Below are 20,064 nucleotides of genomic sequence, written 5' to 3' on the forward strand. Positions count from 1 at the left end.
ACCCATATGCAAGTGTACATTGCTCCCAGCACAGCATGACCTCGCTGCCATCTCGCCCTGCCTCCACCTCGCCCTTATCTCTCCCCATCTCACGCATCTTCTGGCAGCATGCCGGCTGCAAAGCCCTGCTCTACATTTGGAGGAAACTTGCTGCAAGCAGCAGCACAGGTTACAGCTTGCAAATCCTCACACTTCTAGCCACCCAGTGGCTTGCACGCCTCTTTGTGTCTTTTTCTTAAGCCGGACTATGGGTTAAACCTTCCTCCTCATAAAGGCACAGCCTTTCCTTGATGGCTTTGTGCCACTGAGGCTGGACAGCCTTCTGCATTATGAATTACTGTGCATAGACAGGTTTTTCTTGCATGGCTCCAGCTGTTTTAGTGCCCTAGGACTGCTCAGTTTTGCAGTGAAGGTGATACCAGTGCAGCTGCATGCAGAGCCAGAAAATCCACCAGCACTCTGCAGACAACCTATCTAACTCCCTAGCTTAAAAAAAAAAAAAAAAAAAATCCTTTTTTTTACATTTTAATCAGCACTGATAATGGCACAAACAGAAAGATGAGTCCTACTGCTCTGAAGCTGAGTACAGAATCACAGCACAAGCAGCCCTCTGGCTGCAGGCTGTGCCAGCAAGCAGTGGGGCAGGAGGGCTGCGGCAGGAGTGAGCCTCTCCCCTTCCTGTTTTGCAAAGAAACCCTTCGTGTAAAGTTGGCCAGTGCCTCTGTTTTGTCTCGCGGTGCTTCGAATACTTTACCATATGCTCCTGGAAAGGATATGCTGTCCAAGCGAGCAGGATGGGTGAGCACCACGCAGGTGGAGCCCCTGACAATAAGTTAAGTACTGGGGGAAGCAGGCAGGAGGAGCTGGAGATGCAACTCCTGGGGCCCAGAGCTGCTCTTCCTTCCATCCTCTGGGATTTAGGCACAAGGTGAGATCCACAATGAAATGTCAATAGCATACATCCTCATACAGGCTGCGCACAATCGTCCCTCTCTGTGCTCTTTGCCACAAAAATAGGCAGTAAAACCCAAAGCCTGAGCAAGAGAGATCACTGGGACAGGAGAAACGGGCAAGACTCCTGGGCTTGACTTGATTTTTTTAAGGCACTTTGCTGTTGTTTGGTTGTATTGGCATCCTCCCCTTTTCTATTGTCTGGTGCATAATGACAACTGAGATCAGGCTCTTTCCATTGTCCTCTCTTCAGTGTTCCTCCTTGTAATGTGAGGGAAAACCAGCAGCTGCTGTCCAGGCACTGGGGAGAGGAAGGTGTGGAGGTCTTTATTCTATTTATTTTTAATTTTCCTGCTGGGGGTGGTTGGGTGGGAGCTGCTGCCCGCTCTGGCCGCATCCCCTCCTGCACAGCCACAACACAGTGCCCTCCTCCGTTGCATTGGCCATGGGGCTCTTCAGGCTTTTAAGGAATTTGGTGAATCAGGAACAGGGTCTGGAAAAGGGGGCAGGCAGCAGGTGTTAGTGCACCAAGCATTCAGCAGGGCAGTCATCCATGCGTTCCCACAGCAGCCGCAAACAGAGTAGATGTGAGGATACTCACCCAGAGTGGGAAAGAAGCACTCCCCAGGGCCTGGTGGGGACAGCGGGGTGCTGGGCTCGGACAGCAGGTGCCGGCCAGACTCAGAGAGCTGCCGTCCACCCAGGTAGGAGAGCTGGGGTCGGGGCCGCTGCTCAGCACTGCTCACAGGGAGCGCCTCGAAGACAGGATTCTCAATGCCCTGGGCACTGCTGCAGGAGAAGAGAGGGAATGAGGGATGCTACAGGGTCTCCTTATTGCAAAGCCTTCCAGCACGTTGCTTTCGGCACTGACAACGTGCATCTCTTTGAACTGAGGATGCTCTGTGCGGGGAGGGCGCGGAGCACAGAGGCACAGTTGTGCGGAGAGGGGCCAGAGGATACAGACACTCATTTTATTGCCCTCCTGCAAGGCTTGGCAGGGTGCAGCTGATGGCTCCCTGTGCGAGCATTGCATGACTAAAATCCCTCCAGCCCTGCCTTAGGGCTGACAGCCAGCTCTGATGCTCTGGCTAGGGGGCTGTGGTTCTTTGTGGAAGCACCTGGCTGTGTGGGATGATGGAGCCACGAAGATCCTACTTTTGCTGAAAAGTTTCATTCTCATCTATTCCCTTCTCTGAAAGATGTCCTTTTTGTAAATCTGGAAGGGAGCTGAGGTTACACTGCTTTGGCAGCATTCTGCCACAGGTGATCTGCATTTGTATTTCAGGGTCCTGTTTCACACTGGTGGCTCAGGGCACAGGAAATGACAGAATGGGTTTGACCTCAGCTGCACCCCAATGGGAGGCTGAGCAGGACAGGGTGGTTTTTGGGGTGCTGGGGATATGGGAAAGCACATGCTTACCTCTCCATTCGGACCAGCTCGTGAGCACCTGCCAAAGGCAAAACAGCATCAGCATCACCTGCCTGCACCCAGCATCATACCCATCCTGTGGCAGCCCCCTGCTCAACTGTTCCAGCAACCCCCCCCCCCACCCCTAGCTCTGGGACTTTGCCTCCCCCCTGCACACCCTTCTGTGGGTGTGTATTTTGCAATATTGTGGGTTGGCTGTGCTCGTTTCATCATGGCTGAGGATGGATGTTGAAAGCATGGTTCCTGTCCTCATGCTGGCATTGCTCCACTGCTGCTGCAAAAGCCACTTCTCCAAGGGCTTCCATTGGAGCCCTTTCACTGCCCAGTGGCTTAGTGAGCAAAACTACATGCCCCATGGTGTCCCAGAATGGGTCCCCCTGGTCCCTGGATGGGGAGCACCCAGATGTACGTACGTCTGTGGCTGACCGCTTGCCGCTGCTTGTAAATCAAGAGCAAGATGAGGGGCAGGCAGAGGATGCCCACGATGCAGGCGCCCGTTGCCAGCGCAGCGGCTGTGATATCTGCAATAGCAGAGCACCAGAGTAAGGTTGGATCTCACACCAGTTTTAGCAAAATGGATTTATCAACCAGCAAGAGGGGCAGACAGAGTGACTGCACAGCTGCACCAGCTCTGAGGGCTGCAGGATGGGTGTACCTGGGTTGCTGCATGCCTGGAGCGAGCACCCAGCCCTCAGACAGCATGTGAGCTGGGAGAGCATGCACTACATAGGGAAGAGGTGTTCTCTTTCTTCGTTTACCTTTGCTGGTAGCAGTGTGAAAGGTGCAGTTCTGAAGTGCTCCTCTGCCTACGAAGGAGAAGACCAAACTACATAAGACCTCGGGAGCTACTTCAAGTAGCATCTACCAGCTTCCCTTTGCCCAATGAGCTTGAGAAAATCAGATAAATGGAATCACAGAATCATTCAGGTTGGAAAAGCCTTCTCAGCTCATTCAGCCCACCCCCACCTGTCCATCATCCACATCCCTCAGTGCCATATCTTCATGGCTCTGCAACACCTCCAGGACAGTCACTCCCCCACCTCCCTGGGCAGCCTGTGCCACTGCATCACCACTCCTTCAAAGCAGTGGCATCATGGGATCCATCCCCACGCCAGGAGCCAGCCCTTCCCGAAAGCCAGACCAGAGCCAGAACAGCGCCAGCAGCTCCTTTGCCTGGCCCCGCAGCCTCTTATACTAGGATTTGTTTTCCTTTTCTCCTGCAAAAGGTCAAAGAAGATCACTGAAACTATGTAACACACTTCTAATTGTGTCTTCCTGCTTCCGCTGATATATTTTTCCTTTTTTTTTCCAATTGGGTTGTTTCTATGCTCCCCATTCCTCCTTCAACCCTTTGACATCTGCTGCTCTCCAGCCCCCATACCCCAGTGCACGCCACCTGGGGCATCCCATGCCTCTGCATCCCTGCTCACCCCTCTGGATCTGGAGCTCTACGAAGCCGTGAGCTACATGCAGGGTATGGACCTTCCCGTGCTCCCGCCGTGTCTCCATGGCATAGCAGCAGTAATTCCCGCTGTCCTGCATTGTCAGGTTCATCACCACAATGTGGAAAGCCCCATGATGGTCAGGGACAAACTCCACACCACGGTGACCACCTGGTGATCCATGGGGGAACCTCGCAGTGCTGTTGGCAGAGGTGCCGTGGTGCCGGCCGGAATCGTGGCGCAGCTCCTTCTCAGTCAGGTTGCGAATGTGTCGCTTCTCAGAGCAGCTCTGGTCACCGTTGTTGCTGAAGTACCAGGTTTTGAAGATCAGGTCGTGGTGGTCGGTGAGTGGTCCACTCACTTGGCAGCTCAGGGTGACGTTCTGGCCCTCAGGGCAGATGCAGAGCGTGTATGGGGCCGTCACCAGGAATGCTGCTGTCCCTCCTGCCAGCAGGAGAACAGGGTCACCGTGAGGATGCAAGGGGCATCACCCACAGGGACCCGAGTGTGGGCATCTGCTATGGCATGGTGATGGCCAGGAGTCCTTCTCTCCTGTGATACGAAATTTGAGGCTTGGGAAGATGCTGAATATCCTAAAAAGGGGGGAGATGGGAAACAGAACCTGCCCTTCTTCTGTAGCTCCAAGCATACTTGAAAGTAAGCACTGAGCATCCTGTAACAGCAGCAGGTGGCCTGAAGGTTGTGGGGCACAGCTCAGGTGGGGAGCACACTGTGGGGCAGCAGGTGGAGGTCTGGGCTAAGGGGCAGTGGAGCCCTGCAAAGGGTACAAAGGGAGCCGGAGGGGAAGCGGGGGAGGGGAAATGGCTGGCAAATGAGGAAATACGAGTATCTTGGTCTGGTTGCATCGCACTCTGCTGCTCCTGTTTCCCCATAGCTTGTGTCGACAGCTGGTTAATAGGGGGAAAAGAAAAAAAAAATAGTAGGAGAAAAAATAAGGAGAAGAAAACAAAAAAAAAAAAAAAAAGAGAGAGAGAGAAAAGACATAGGAGGAGGCCATGCCCCTGAGAAGAGGCGGGGAGAGGGTCCCACCCTGCTTGTTTTTCAGTGCTGCAGAGCAGAAGGGGAACTGGCTGCTGCAAGGAGCCTGAAACCAAAACTGCTCACAGAAATTCCTCCTCTGCTCAGCCAGGGGCACGTGAGGGGCTGGAGAATTGCACCTTGGGTTTTGGTTTTTTTTTGAGGTTCTCAGGGATGTTTAGAGAAGAGGGCATTAGGACAGCATGCTCTTGCATCTCAATAACATCCTGTTGTTCCATCACTCTGTGCCGTTTTGCTTCGAGGTTTTTTCACTTGCTATATTGAGCAGGCTGCAAGAAGCCACGGGTGTGCCAAGTGTCCCACAGGTCACCCTCCAGCTGAGACAGAGCTCCCATCACCTCCATCCCAACTGAGCACCTTCCACAATGCAGGGCTTCTACCATCACCTTGCTGAGAGAGCGAAAGTGAAAATGCTCCATGTGCTGCTCCTACCCCACTTAAGCCATGTGCCCCACAGCGAGCCCCACAGCCTGCCATCGGCACAAAGGCACCTCCAAGGAGGCCATGCTACCTGCACCACGGGAAGTGCCCCATTCACAACACGGCCCCAGGAGCCCGGAGAAGGGAAGTTGGGGCTCTATTGGAGGAAGTGTCTGCCACAGCCTTTGTTTTCCCAAAAAAAAAGAGCGGCCGTCCCTCTCATCCCCACTGGCTTGGTTTGGGAGCCTGTGCCCTAGTTGTGTTTTGCCCTGGTGGCAAAGGGAGTATCTAGGCACTGGGTTGCTTTGGAGGTCCATGCCCAGCAAAAGCGGTCCAGGGATGCTGGGAGCAACTGGGATGGAAACTCAGTGCTTCCCCATGGCAAAATGTTAAGTGAGAGCATTTGTACCAAGTAGTCTCATGCAGCCATGCCACGAGGCTGTTGTCATCATGCTGTCATTGTGCTTTGGAGCTCTCGGCTGAGCATAGGGCTGCACCTACCTTGGCACAAGTCTTTGCAGCAAGGAGGAATAAGGAAAGAAAGAAAGAGGATGCAGGAAAAAAAGCAGTGTTCTTGGCCCTTATCTCCCATGGAGCCAAATGGCTCTAGTACATGGGAGCTGGGGGGCAGTCCCTGATATGTGGTGTCCATCCCAGGGACAGCATCAGGGAGCTGCTTTGACCTGCTGCCAATGCAAACCTGTGTGGCTTTGCCCTTTTGTTTTCTTTCCCAGAAAAACTCAAAGCAAAACTGCAGTGGTGGCACGTGGCAAACCACCAGCTTCCTTGCTTGCCCCCAGCTGCTGCAGGTCACAGCTCAGCCCCAGACCAGGGACGGGGCCACAGCACCAGGTTTCTGCTTGGGTTATGAGTTTGGAAATTGGGATTCTGCCTTCCCCATGGAGGAGAGGGGCTGATCCGAGGCATCATCCATGGCGCTACCATCCTAAAACTGTGTAGGAGCTGGATGTCTCCAAGAGCTCCACTTCTCAATCCAGCCCAGCTAACATTAGCTGGGCTGTGGAAAGTTTTGGCGGGCATGCTGTTGCAAGAAGTTCCATTCTTTTGGCACTGGGCTAACACTGAGCATCCAAGGTTGTATAAAGAGGGCAGAAAGAAGCACCAAGAGCAGACAAACCTCTGCGTGCACAACCCTGCCGGAGCTCCTTCCCCAGCCCCAGATGTGTCCTTTCAGTATTGCCCATAGCACACCCCAGATGCAGGAAAGCTGTGGCTGGGGTGCAAAAAACAAATGTGCCTTCTCCCTTGTTTTTAAGCACACCTCTGCAGGCAGCAGCCAGCCTTTGCAGCTGGGCACCATTTCTTTCTGGGGATGTGCCAGCAGAAACGTGTGTTGTTCTGAGATAGAAGGAGAAGGTGAGCCCAGTACGGAGCCACTTGGCACATCACTTGCGTGCATGCACAAATGCTGCACGGTGATTACAGTAGAGCGGAGCATCTGTGCAGAGAGCAGCTCCAACACACTGCCTGCGTGCATTGCGGACAGCGGGCTTCCCGGCCCGGCTGAGCTCAGGGTGCCGGCGGGGGGCTGCCTTCGTGCTGCACGCGTCCCATCACAGTAAAGGAAGAAGGATGAAAAACAAACAGCTGGCGAGCAAAGGTTTACAACAGCCACTGCCCCATGGCCCCGTTTTCCCATCGCCTGAAACTCCGCGTCTGGAGGCAATGCTTATCCCCTCTGCCCCAAAATCCCGAGGAAGTTAAGAACCCCCCAGTCCCTCACCCCGGTAGGGCAGCCCGCGGTGCTGGAGAAGAGGAGAAGGAGCGTGGCTTACCGTGGGAGGCGAGGAAGGAGAGCAGCCCCAGCAGCAGCTTCAGCGGCGCTCCTCGGGGGTCCTCCATCGCCGCACAGCCCCGGAGCAGCGCAGCGCAGCCCCGCCGCGCCCGCCTGAGCCGTGCACGCAGGAAATTTCGTTCTAGCCGGGGAGAGAAGAAGTGCGAGCACCCCCAGGAGGCCAGATGGGGCACAGAGCGGTGCCCAGTCCTGCCCGATTCACTTCAGCAGAACGCACACCTCGCTTGGAGTTCGTTTCTCTGCCGTGAGAGGGGTGGGCAGGTAGCCAACGGCTTGACCAGGCTGGTGCTGTAGAAGGGATGAGCAGGAGGGGGGAAAAAAGGGCAACTCAGGGAGATGCCATACCCCATAGCACATCCTCTCCAGAGCATCACTTGTGAACATCCTGAGCACCACATTGCTTCAAGCATCTTGGTGAGGAGGGTGTGATGCGGTTGTGGCTTCACAGTAGATGCTTCCACAAAGCTTTTATCAGAAATGTAACCCTTGTCTGGTAGAGAAGAAATTATCATTGGGTGAAGGTGTTTGGAGGGTTTTTTTGTGACAGTCGTGACCTCAGAGGGAGTTGCAGCCAGGCTGGCTGCAGTATGGGCAGATCTTGTGTGCAAACCTCTGTCCTGGAATCAGTGTCCCACGTCCCACCCCAACAGGACAAGTGGAGCAGTTGGCATTGGTAGGGCAGACCCCAGCCATCCTGCTGCCCAGAAACATCTCATTTGCTCCTCATCCCCTTCCAAAAAAATTTCTCATCCATCCCAAGACTCTGCTGGAGGTGTCCTACCACCATCTGAGCCATTAGGCATGGTGGCATACTCTTGTCACCTCCCTACTCCCAGCTGTGTGTCCATGGGTGACATGACCAGAGAACATGGGTTGTCTGAAATGCTCATTTTTGTTCTTCCTCTAAGCCATAGCAGAAGCAGTTCTGCGTATTTTCCATCTTAGTAATCGTTACCAAGGTGTCCCCAGTGTCACAGTGGGAACCTGCTAAGACCTACTCACAGGCAGCAAGGCACAGTGGGGTTCAGTGTCTGGCTTTTTCTCTGCCACGGGCTTCTGCCTGGAGTTAGCAGCAATGGGAAAAAGCAGGAGAAACTGAGATGTTACTGAGATGTGTTGTGCTTGAAACAAGGTTGAGATTTAATATATGCATGCTTTAACTCTGTACCTAATTCCTAACCACTACTAAATGTTGCCTTGTGCTGGAGGTGTTCCTACAGCCCCACATCACTTTGGTTTAGGGCAATGCTTCATGCATCCTGCTTGCAGCTCTCGGCAGGGCTAACCGCACATTGCTCAATGACCCAGGCAGGTCAAGCTTTGCTCACCACGGGCCTTAACATGCTGTCCCCATGTACCACAGGCCACCACCACGGTGTTCGTCACCATCCTGGACGAGAATGACAATGCTCCAGTGTTCCAGCAGCAGCTGTACGAGGTGACGTTGGATGAGGGCCCTGCCACTCTCAATGCCACACTCGTCACCGTGCAGGCCCTGGACCGGGACGAAGGGCCCAATGGCACGGTGACATATGCTATCACTGAAGGCAACATCTTGGGCACTTTCCACATCAACAGCACCACGGTCAGTCAGGATGCTATCTAGGATGCTGTCCGCAGCTCAGCCATACCCTCCTCCTGTGACCTTCACTCCCAGCCGCTGTCCCCTTGCCTTGCAGGGACAGATCCGCACCCTGAAGGAGCTGGACTACGAGATCAGCCACGGGCGCTACACCTTGGTGGTCACTGCCACTGACCAGTGCCCCATCGCCTCGCGCCGGCTGACATCAACCACCACGGTAGGATTGCGACACTGTAGTGTCTTTGGGGTCCAGGAGTTCTCCTCCATAGCATAAATGCTAAATCATGGCCTGAAACAGTGATTGAGCACCTGGGGAAGGCAGGGCCAATCCAGCAGTGCACCTAATTGACCAGAAGGGGTGGAGTCATGATCCACCCCTTCCCAGACCTCATTTAAGGGGTGGCAGTGGAAGTGAGGGCATCTCTTGCTGGAGATCCCTGCCTACCTGAGGCCTTCCAAAGGTAAGCAGCTCTTTTCCTTCATTTCTGTGTCTGCCGCATTTGGGCTTGTTCTCCTTTGCTGTAGCCAAAGACTTTGCCATCCTGCTACTATCGTGGTACTTTCCACCCCACTGTAGCATTATATCCTCTCACGGGTGGTTTCACATCTCCTTCCTAGTGCTCACCAGACACTCTTCCCAGTTGGCCCAGTTGCTGTTTCGCCTTGGGGTTGCAAAACAGAGTGCTCAAGGTTGGGCTCAGCCACCATTATTCATCTGCTTTCCAAATTCCTGTTTCATTCCGTGTAGGGAGGTTACTGAGAGCATTTCATTCCTTTTTTTTTGCAATGTCCTAAACTTTGTGTTCTGCTCCAAGATCAGTCAGGCTCTGCTCGGGGAAGGGAGGGTAGGCTAGCAGTTCCAAAGCACATGTTTTGCACAAATTGAACACATTGATTACTTCTGTGGATGAAATCAAAATGTGATTTTGATTTTTGTATGGTGTTGTCCATGTCCAAAGTGATTTTGGAGCCTGCAGGGCAGGACAGGGGAGGCAGCAGCTCTTGGAGTGCTGCAGGCAAAGGCAGAGCTTTCCCTTGACCACAGTGAGACATGAATTTGGAAGCTCTATCAGCAACAAGGACCAGGGCTAGACAGGAGAGGAAGCATCCTCCGCATGCCGCCCACATAGCTCTGCCAGTACATTTTTGAAAGCAGAGCTTTTAGAAGAAGATTTAGTGATTATTTTGGATCACAAGTGATGGGAAATCCATCTCCCTGATAAGGCATGCCAGTATTTGTTTTCTCTGCTGCTAGGAAACGGAGCAGGCACTCAGATATAGTCCTCAAGGACTAGATTTAGCCAGTACCAAATGTCCATCTGACAAACCTTATGACCCTCAATCCAGGAGATCAAAAAGCATCTCCTGTTTAGCATCTTCTTCATAGCCATCCATAAAACCCATATGGCCAGCTAGAAGGAGGAGCCTCTTCTAGTGCTCCATAAGCTCAACCTTTCACCAGCCACCAGAGACTCTCTCCTCAGACAGGCGTTCTCTGCCATGCAAGTGCCCAGAAGGGCTTAACTCTCTCTGTGATATAATGAAATACAGATATATAAACAAGTTTTGTGGATGGTGACTCAGTTAAAAGGCCAAATGCCTGAAAGACCCAAGCTCAGCTATGCTCTACTATGTCCCGAAACTGTTGATGCTTTTTTGAGACTGTAGGCTCACTGATGTCCAGCCAGCTAAATGTGTCATGGAAAGGGATGGTAAGCCAACTGCGTTGGTGTTGTTTTGTGTTTGAATAAGCATGCAATCTGCAAATTTTTTCTTATTTGCTCATCATGAGAGGTGAAGCCCTTGATTGTCCAGGAGGAAAAGGAGTGAGAAAGCCTTTCAGCGCACCAGAGAGCAGCTGCCTGCAGAGAACAGCTCTCTGTGAACTCATTTCTTTTGTGGACAAGCATGTTTCTCTCATGTTTTCAATCCAACTTGGAATTGTCAGGGTGTGAATGTGGAGTTTTCCACCAGTAGCCCCATCCACCAGTGGGCACAGGGTCAGTCCCCTCTCCCAGCCCTCTCACCCTCTTCCCTCTCCTGCAGGTGCTGGTGAATCTCAATGACATAAATGACAACTGTCCCACCTTCCCACGGCCCTACGAAGGCCCCTTTGATGTGACAGAGGGACAGCCTGGCCCCCGCATCTGGACCTTCCTGGCCCACGATGGGGACTCGGGGCCCGGTGGGCAGGTGGAGTACAGCATCATCGCTGGGGACCCTCTGGGTGAGCAGGGACGTGGGGTGCTAGCTCCTAAATTTTGTGCTAGAGGCAGTGGTACGGCCCCATCCCTCTTGCCCTGCTCTACAGGGGAACGTGGGATGCAGCCCATGCTTACGGAAAGGATGGGCTCGCCTTCCTTTTTTGCTTTATTTTGTGGTTTTTTGAAGCATAGCCTTGCCACCAGGCAGGGAGGGGGGTGGGTGGAGGAGTTGCGGAGTGCAGGCGGAAGCCTTTCAGAAAAGCCATCCTCCCAGCTGGCTGCTTCTGCAAATTCTGCCTTTCGACACCAGGAAATCCTGTTTTGAGCAACAGGAAATTTAACCTGTTAATGGCCAAGGATGGGGGCCTGGTCTTGTGCAAGCCCAACTTGGGGGAGAGGGGGTGGAGGGAGGAATCTGCTGAACGACAAATGCAACAAAATAAATAGCACAGAAAGAGAAACAGAGAAATGTAAGCATAGAGCAGCATTGCAGGATGCGTTGCGGTCTGAATGTCCCTGTAACTCATGGCAAAGCTGCAGCCCCAGAGCAGATGGCAGAGCAGCTGTGAGTGTCTCCGGCTGTGTGGCAGCTGAGGGGATGTAGCTACAGCTGTCACCATCCCCCTCACTACCCCCAGAGTGGCTGGTGATGGCAGCCAAGGCTTTCTGGAAGGCAGAGCCCAGTCCCATCTACCAGCTGACCCTGGCTGCAAAACATCTCCAGAACAACTGAGAAGCGGCTCCTTGGCTTTGGGCCCATCCATGCCATGCAGGCCCCCTGCCCAGTCACAAACAGGTGCTTGGAGGGCTTTTGGCATCTTCAGAAAGGACTGTGAGCACCTTTCTTCTGCCATTCAGTCCCCCTACCCAGCTCCTCCTCTCCTGGCGTGGGCATTGGGTCCTGGGATAGACCCTGCTACCCTGTTCCCCTGGCAATGGGACTGTCCCCAAGCCCACAAAGCACACCCCTCCCTGTGCCCAGAGCCAACCTCAGAACCAGGGTGCGTGTCCCCTGTCCCCTTGGGTGGCACAGTGCAAGCCATGGCCCTGCCGTCTCTGGCAGGGGAGTTTGTGATCTCCCCAGTGGAGGGGGAGCTGCGGGTGCGGAAGGATGCTGAGCTGGACCGTGAGAACATCCCCTTCTACAACCTCACTATCTCCGCCCGGGACCGGGGTGTGCCCCCACTCAGCTCCACGGTGAGTCCACAGGGACCCACAGTGACCAGCGAGCCACCATCTTGTGTCCCCAACACCTTCCTGCTGGAAGGAGATGGGAGGAATAGACATAAGCGCTCCCTATCAGAGCCTGTACCTCTTCTCTGCCCCTGCAGATGCTTGTGGGTGTGCGTGTGCTGGACATCAATGACAACGACCCCGTGCTCCTCAACCTGCCAATGAACATCACCCTCAGTGAGCACGCCCCGGTCTCCAGCTTCGTCACACGCATCCTCGCCCAGGACGCAGACCAGGGCCCGAATGCCCTCCTTACCTTCGACATAACTGCTGGCAACAAAGAGAGTGCCTTCTACATCAACAGCACCGTACGCCCCATTGAGGGGTTGGGTACCAGGGGTTGTAGGGTGGGCACAGCTCCCTCCTTTGCCCCCATGGGCTGTCTTGCACCCTGGGAAGGGTGTAGGGCTCTCCAGAGCTAAGGAAGGTGAAGATCTATGGGTCACGGGTGCACTGGACACCGAAGTGGGGCTGTGTAGAGACATGGGGCTCTACTGGCTGGTGGGTCCCCAAGAACTTCATGGCACCAGGCAGGACTGCTCTGGTCTATGCATTCCATAGGATGCCTTGTCCAGCAGGTGAAGCCCACCTCATACCCCTTGTACCTATTTCCTCCTTTTTTCTTGGTAGACCGGCATCATCTACGTAAACCGCCCCTTGGACAGGGAGCGGGTGGCAGAGTACAGGCTGACCATCACGGTGAAGGACAACCCTGAGAACATCCGCAATGCCAGGCGGGTAATTACAGACTCTGTCAGATCTCCAGCTGTGTAGGAGGCAGGGCATGGGAGAAGGGGCTCCTGCCATGACCAGAAAACGGGGAGCACTTCCAACAGTGTTCTCATCCTTTGAAAGCATCTAGGGGGCACAAGGAGGGGGGGCTGCATTACCCCACCAACAGAGAATGAGGCCAGTAGGTTTTAGAGCAAATCTGATATTTTGTGTTGACTCCATGCAATAGCAGTAGACATCATGAATGGAGGGCCAGATTTGGGTTGGGGAGCTGAACAACCACAGTGACATCTGTCTGGATGTCCCAAACACCATGCTTTGAGAGTGTGGGCTAAGAAGGGATTTCTGGCTCTGGGATGGATATCCCTGTAGAGTCTCCTGGGTAATCTGGGGAACATGGTTGCACAGGGCTCCAATTCTGGGGAACACGATTCTGTAGGAGAAGTGGGTGGTGATCTTGTTGAAAGGACCATGCGGTCATCACCCTCTTGTCCCCATTTTCCTTTACAAACCTTTAGGATTTTGACCTGCTGGTCATTTCCATAGCGGATGAAAACGACAACCACCCCCTCTTCACCCAGAGCTCCTACCAGGCCGAGGTGATGGAGAACTCACCCCCGGGTAGGTCTGTCCTCACTCCTTGGGGGGCCGGGCAAGGGGAAGTTCCTCCTGGCCACCATGGAGGAGGCACCACGGGCTGTGCTCCAATGGTGCCACCACGCAGGGTGAGGCCAAAGGTCAGTGGGAAGGGGATGCTGAGTGTGAGGGGAGGTCAGCCTGCAGGAGACCACAGCTTTTGTCTATGCAGCAAGTGGAAACCCTTTCTGGCACAGGCAAGATGCAAGTTTGCAGTGAATCAGCCCTGTTTAGGAACTGTCAACAGCAGAGAGCAACATCGTTGTCCAAATTCAGCCCTGTGGGCAGCCAGTGGGTGTTATAGGGGACAGGGTGCCATCTCTCCATCACCAGCACCTAGAGCTGTCTTGCTTCATGGGATGAAGATGAAACAGTCCAGCCTGTCCAGATGGACAGTTTTCAGCCCAAGTGCTAAGAATGTCCCTCTTATTTTTATGTTTTTCTTCTTTTCTGCCTTTTAAATCGCTCCCTGCTCCAAGACGCATCTCCCACCTAGCTCCTAGCTGCTCCCGGGCAAAGGGTTTGGACACCCCCCAGGAGCCCCCGTTCCACAGCACATAGAAACTGATCTGATGGATGTGTCTGTCTGTTTGCTTTCAGCAGGATATCCCGCTGCCATGTCTGGGCCCCACATGCCGGTCTGCAGGGCTGCAGCAGCCACCCCCTCATGCCCCACAAGGCCTCGCTCTGTCACCTCCTCCATTCATTCATTGCTGTCTCTCATGCATCACCAGGGTGGGAAGGGGGTGGGGGACTCTGTGGGGCCTGCCACCCTTTCTAACCTTTGTTGTCCCATCCAGGAACTCCAGTCACCATTCTCAATGGACCCATCCTAGCTTTGGACGGTGACCAGGGCAGTAATGCTATGGTGACCTACCAACTCTTGGCAACATCCCTGGACCTCTTCATTATCAACAATAGGACAGGTGAGGTGATGTGGCAGACCACTGTCCCCAGCCCAGGACCACCAGGCAGAAGTGGGGTCTGTCACCAGACTTTTCTGCTCCTCCAGGTGTTGTTTCAGTGAAGCCTGGTAGTGTGATAGACCGTGAAGCTTTGCTGGACCCACTGCTGGACTTCACGCTGGTGGCCGTCGACACTGGGGGGCTGAACAGCACCGCTAGCCTCACAGTGACCATCCTGGATGACAATGACAACCGCCCTGTCTTCCAGCCAGTGTCCATCACAGCTCGGCTGAGGGAAAACAGCCCCCCAGGTGAGGGTGGAGAGCAGGGACATAAGGGTGATCCAAAGGACTGTGTGAAGCCAGCAACTGACTATAGAGTTGACTGAGTTGGGATTGAAGAGGTAGTTTGGGAGCTAGGGCTGCCAACATTGCTTGGTGGCATTTTCCTTGGGAATGGGACTGATTGCTGCTGCCCTCCATCCCTTAGCTTAGTGGGCTGCATTCCCCCTTTCCAGGCTTTTCCGTCCTCCAGGTGACAGCCACAGACGCAGACAGTGGCCTCAACAAGCAACTGGATTACAGGATAGAGGGCGGAGGCCAGGACAGGTTCCTGATTGATGCCACCACAGGGGTGATCCGTGTGGCCAACCTCAGCATTGACCGGGAGGAGCGGGATGCCTATCGGCTGACAGTAGTGGCCGTGGACCAGGGCACACCGGCTCTCTCAGGCACTGCCACCATCAGCATACTCATTGATGATGTCAATGACTGCCGGCCTGAATTCATCAACCCCATCCAGACAGTCAGCGTGCCCGAATCAGCCATCCCTGGAACCGTGGTGGCCGAGGTGACCGCCATTGACCGGGACCTTCATCCACGCCTGGAGTACTACCTGCTGGAGATTGTGGCCCGTGATGACACAGATGCACTGGTGCCCGACCAGCAGGAAGCATTCACGGTGGATTTTAGGACAGGTAGGAGAGCGGGAAGGGTGGTGAGGGCAGCATGGATCCCTCTTCTCTCTTCTGCTTCTTCTTCTGTGCCTGGAGGTAGGTGTTCAAGGCATGGGGCGATGATGCTCAACTCCTGCCTCCCTGCTCTGCTATTCCAGCTTATCTAACCCTTTTCTTTCCTTTTTCCAGCTCTTGGCTCACCAGGTTTGTCTCTGTGTCCACACCTGTTTCTCCCTCCATGCCATCCTTCCATCTCACGCATTATCATTGCAGGTGGCCAGGCAGGCAGGCGGTGGCTGCTCAGCCTTTGCAGACCGGATGCGGGCACCCTCACAGAAGGGGGCTGGGATGGGGGGAATGGAGTAAGTGGTACCAGCCTCAAGGGCAGGAGGGCCAGGAGCCTTCCCCCAGGAGTGTTTTGGAAGCATGTAGCTGATATGGGAAAGAAAAAATCACTTGGAGGAAAGGAGGTGGGGAAAGACTATTAAAAGTGCCTTGATGTTGCATGAAGGTGAATGACAGTCATGCAGTGATGCAGCAGAAGTTGCTCCCAAATCCCTTTTGTCTGCACAAGCTAAATCTTTGGTAGAGAAGAGGGAGACCCAGCTATCTGGGCCGAGTGGAGCAGGCAGGATGGCGAGTGATGAACAGTACAGAGAATGAAGTCATCTCCTCACATAGTTATCAAGTGCTTTCCCTGCTCAGCTATGGAGAGGTAAACGTGTGAACACACAGGAGGGAGTAACAGTTGGCTGGTGCCCATCAGTCTGCCTAGGGTCCTCAACAAAGTGCAGGTACAGCCTCTAATCCAAACCTCTTTGGGTTTCCAGGAGCTGTGAAGATCAAAACCCCCCTCAACCGGGAACTTGTGGCCACCTACGAGGTCACCATCTCCGTCCATGACAATGCCAGTGAAGTCATTGACCGCTCAGTCAGCGTGCCCAATGGTAAGCATGATCCCTTGCCATGGGGGTAACTAGGCAGCACAGGGCCACATGTTGCCTTTCCTAGGCACCAGTATGACCTCATGGCCCTTGGCCACCATCCCACAGCCAGCCACACAGCTTAGGGCTGAAGTATGTCCCACAGCCAGCTAGGGTCACAGCTGAAGATAGTCATTTCTCTTGATGATCCAGTTCAGTTTAGTTGGCTTTCCTGGAGTTTCATGTTCTTTAGGACCATTCCATCCTTCTTTCCCTTCTCTTTCTCACTTCTCCTTTTCTCTCTCTTCTCTCCCCCATTTTGTCCCCAGCCAAACTGACAGTTAACGTCTTGGATGTCAATGACAACACGCCACGCTTCCGTCCGTTCGGGGTCACCTATTTCACCGAGCGGATCCTGGAGGGAGCCACACAAGGCACCACACTCATCTCCATCTCAGCAGTGGATCCAGACAAAGGGGCCAATGGGCAGATCACCTATGAGCTGCTGGACCTGTCCCCAGAAGGCTATGCCTGCCTCGAAGATCAGTCGGCAGGTTGGTAGTCTGGGAAGGTGTGCATCCCACAACCCCTGTGAGAAAAGCAGGGAAGAGGTGGAGTGTCTGAAGCCTCTTGACACAGACCAATCCTAAAAGGAACAAGCTGTAGTAATTCTATGAGAAATTTGACCAGGATTTGGCAACTGAGGACCAAATCTAACCAAGTAGATAGGGAGCTCCATAGAAGCGCTGTCTGATTTCTGGCTTACTATGGTAGCTAGCCTATAGAAAGGTTTCTTTAATTAATTCTCTTCTGACTTATAGCAGAAGAGATTCCTTTATTCCATCATCACTTCTGAGCCATATTCTATGTGCAGAAAAGGCTGTCAGGAGGGGACCTGGGGGCAGGTTTCTCATTTCAGGGTCTGCTATCCTCTAGGGAAGGTCGTGGCCAACAGGACAGTGGACTACGAGGAGGTGCAGTGGCTGAACTTCACTGTCCGAGCTTCCGACAACGGCTCTCCCCGCAGATCCGCCGAGATCCCTGTGTACCTCCAGATAGTGGACGTCAATGACAACAACCCCATTTTCAGCCAGCCGTCCTACCAGGTGAGCTGGGTCCAAATCTGTGCAGAGCTGGGAAGCGGTGCATTCACCTGAGTATTGCCTTGGTGGATTAGCTAGTCATTAACAGTCTTTTCTTACAAAAATGGCAGACAGTGCAGCAACCAGCCCTCCCTGCTCCCTTTACTTGCAGAAAGCTGTCTTTGAGGACGTGCCGTTGGGTACGGTCATCCTGAGGGTCAAGGCCACAGATGCGGATTCTGGGCGCTTTGCTCTCATCCAGTACAGCCTAAGGGATGGAGAGGGCAAGTTTGGGATAAATCCCGAAACGGTAAGGAGCCAGTTAAAGCTAGAACAGAGGGAGAAAAAGAGCAGGCAGGCTGAGAAGATGCCACCCTGTGGCCCCAAGGGCAGCCTTGCTCCTGCACCTCACTGTCTGTCCCTTGTCAAGTACCAGCTCTGCCAGATAAGGCACTCCTGAAGGTCTCTGTGTGCTGCAGGGTGACATCTACATCCTGTCAGCCCTGGACCGGGAGAAGAAGGACCACTACACGCTGACAGCTGTGGCGAGGGACAACCCTGGGGACATCTCCAGTAACCGTCGGGAGAACTCTGTGCAGGTAGGTCACCACCAGCTCTAGGGAGGAATGAGCCTGAAGGAAGAGCAGAGGATCCCAGGACATGGGGCTGTGGGATTAACAGTGCGGGGGACTTTACACTATGGGCACCAAGCATCCATGGGAGTACGTGGGGCAGGAGGGGCAGGGGAGGTGGATGCTACTGTCTGGAAGTGCTCCATACGGTCATGGAGTGAATGGGCGCCCTGGCTGTGTTTGTCTCCATTGCTGGGGACAGGTTTGGGCCAGTAGAGTGAGACAAATAGCAGGAAGGGCACCGTGCTCCGGTGGCAGTCATGGCAGGGTCTCCATCCTCATGTGACCCAGTGGGCTGGGCTTTGTCGAAGGTACTGATCACCGTCCTGGACATCAATGACTTCAGACCACAGTTTAGCAAGAGCCAGTTCAGCACCAGCGTCTACGAGAATGAGCCAGCAGGTACATCAGTGATCACCATGACCGCAACGGACCTGGATGAGGGGGACAACGGTGTGGTGACCTATAGCATTGAGGGTCCTGGAGCAGGTAGGTGCCACAGGAGGCTGGCTTCTTGCTGTGGATGGGGGACACATAGGGTTATGGTGAGGAGCTGTAGGGGCCAATAAGGGTTAAGGTTTTGCAGGTAGATAGAGATGATGCCTGAAATCCAGTAATCCCTGAGCAGCACTGAAACACAGCAGGGTGGCCTCCTTGATGCTGCCCAGGTGTGAGAATTCAGCAGCCAGGTGGCACCCTAGGCTCAGACAGACAGCTCTACTCCATCCCCCCTTCATAGGGATTTTCCACTGGCAAGGGATGTGCTTCATCTGGTGGACAGATTTCTGAAGTATACCACTCCTTGTTTATTTAGTGTCAAGTTTCTTGAACCCGAGGTGTGTTTTCCTTGTCCCCAGAGGCCTTCAAAATCAATAAGGACTCTGGCCTTATCACATCCCGGCGGCGCTTGCAGTCCTATGAGAGATTCAACCTGACTGTGGTGGCCACAGACAAAGGTCGTCCCCCACTCTGGGGGACCACCATGCTTCACATCGAGGTCATTGACATCAACGACAACCGCCCTGTCTTTGTCCGCCCCCCCAATGGCACCATTCTGCACATCAAGGAGGTACATGTGGGGCTTGAGGGGTGGGAGGTAGGCAGAGAAAGGTGGCACACCATGGCACACAGCCTTTCTGGTGAACAAAAACATTCTCCATGCCCACCAGGGACGATAGAAGACCTTGATTTAACACATGGCAAGAAGTTGGGTTGGCACTTGCTTTTGGTTAAAACTGGAAGGGTTTCCTGGGATGAAGGTCATCTCTGGATGTTAGACCAGCCTCTGAGCAGAGCTGTTTCCCCGAGGGACATCCTGGGGAACAGAAACCCTGGCAGTGTACAAAATAGGGAAATAGCCAGTCACTGCATGCTGAACGTGCTATAAACATGGGCCAGGCTTGGCTCCAACCAGTACCCAGAGTTGCAGCTATTCCGTAAAAAATCAGAATTCCACATTTCCCCTTTGAAGCTGTCAGTGTGGGCTGCACAGCTCCAGCATTGGATACAGGAACAGCTGGGATGGTGACCCCCAGGATACATGAGCAGTGCATTGCAAGGTGCAGGAGGTGCCATGGGTGTTGCAAGCCCCAGGCTGTTTTGGGCAACATGAGCCAGTACAATGGGGTTTGGAAGGGCTGATGGAGCAGGGGGCTGGCTTGCAGTTTGGGGGCTGGCTTGCAATTTGGGGGCTGAGGTGCTGCCCATGTGCCAACAGGAGATCCCTTTGCGCTCCAACGTCTACGAGGTCTATGCCACTGACAAGGATGAGGGTCTCAATGGGGCAGTACTGTACAGCCTCCTGAAAACCGGGGCGGGGAACAAGGACTGGGAGTATTTCAGCATCGACGCTGTCAGTGGGCTGATCCAGACGGCCATGCGGTTGGACCGGGAGAAGCAAGCAGTGTACAATGTGAGTGAGGTGGTAACACACTGGACTGGTCCAAAGGATGGGCTGGTAGGGTTCAGGCCATGACCAGGGATGGTCACATCTGCCCCTGTAATGGAAATTTCCCACCACCACCTTAGCAGGAATCACATGGTTATCAAACGATATCAGAGGA

At 53.9% G+C, this 20,064-nt stretch overlaps 2 protein-coding genes across 3 annotated transcripts in view; one reads left to right on the forward strand and one right to left on the reverse strand.

The window, feature by feature from the left end:
* CDH23 (cadherin related 23) overlaps nucleotides 1-20,064 on the forward strand; it is a 128,426-nt gene that overhangs the window by 102,867 nt on the left and 5,495 nt on the right. The window contains exons 38-55 of one of the 2 annotated variants that reach the window (XM_052676613.1): nucleotides 8,481-8,702; nucleotides 8,797-8,916; nucleotides 10,746-10,926; nucleotides 11,967-12,100; nucleotides 12,235-12,444; nucleotides 12,767-12,874; nucleotides 13,387-13,489; nucleotides 14,305-14,430; nucleotides 14,517-14,720; nucleotides 14,927-15,385; nucleotides 16,195-16,311; nucleotides 16,617-16,841; nucleotides 17,224-17,393; nucleotides 17,542-17,679; nucleotides 17,849-17,968; nucleotides 18,313-18,490; nucleotides 18,859-19,070; nucleotides 19,719-19,913. In XM_052676613.1, coding sequence (XP_052532573.1) covers nucleotides 8,481-8,702; nucleotides 8,797-8,916; nucleotides 10,746-10,926; nucleotides 11,967-12,100; nucleotides 12,235-12,444; nucleotides 12,767-12,874; nucleotides 13,387-13,489; nucleotides 14,305-14,430; nucleotides 14,517-14,720; nucleotides 14,927-15,385; nucleotides 16,195-16,311; nucleotides 16,617-16,841; nucleotides 17,224-17,393; nucleotides 17,542-17,679; nucleotides 17,849-17,968; nucleotides 18,313-18,490; nucleotides 18,859-19,070; nucleotides 19,719-19,913 — 3,222 coding nt within the window. The remainder of the gene's footprint in view (nucleotides 1-8,480; nucleotides 8,703-8,796; nucleotides 8,917-10,745; nucleotides 10,927-11,966; nucleotides 12,101-12,234; nucleotides 12,445-12,766; nucleotides 12,875-13,386; nucleotides 13,490-14,304; nucleotides 14,431-14,516; nucleotides 14,721-14,926; nucleotides 15,386-16,194; nucleotides 16,312-16,616; nucleotides 16,842-17,223; nucleotides 17,394-17,541; nucleotides 17,680-17,848; nucleotides 17,969-18,312; nucleotides 18,491-18,858; nucleotides 19,071-19,718; nucleotides 19,914-20,064) is intronic. The other variant, XM_052676612.1, reaches the window with a different exon arrangement.
* Nucleotides 1,263-7,239, reverse strand: VSIR (V-set immunoregulatory receptor). Its single transcript, XM_052676616.1, has 7 exons — nucleotides 7,098-7,239; nucleotides 3,811-4,266; nucleotides 3,139-3,186; nucleotides 2,794-2,901; nucleotides 2,372-2,399; nucleotides 1,553-1,740; nucleotides 1,263-1,444 (listed from the first exon to the last, which is right to left on the reverse strand). The coding sequence occupies exons 1-7, from the start codon at nucleotides 7,162-7,164 to the stop codon at nucleotides 1,407-1,409; spliced, it is 933 nt and encodes a 310-aa protein (XP_052532576.1). The 5' UTR covers nucleotides 7,165-7,239; the 3' UTR covers nucleotides 1,263-1,406.

This window comes from Tympanuchus pallidicinctus, unplaced genomic scaffold (genome assembly GCF_026119805.1).
Source record: "Tympanuchus pallidicinctus isolate F22 unplaced genomic scaffold, pur_lepc_1.0 scaffold16, whole genome shotgun sequence".
Lineage (NCBI taxonomy): Eukaryota > Metazoa > Chordata > Aves > Galliformes > Phasianidae > Tympanuchus > Tympanuchus pallidicinctus.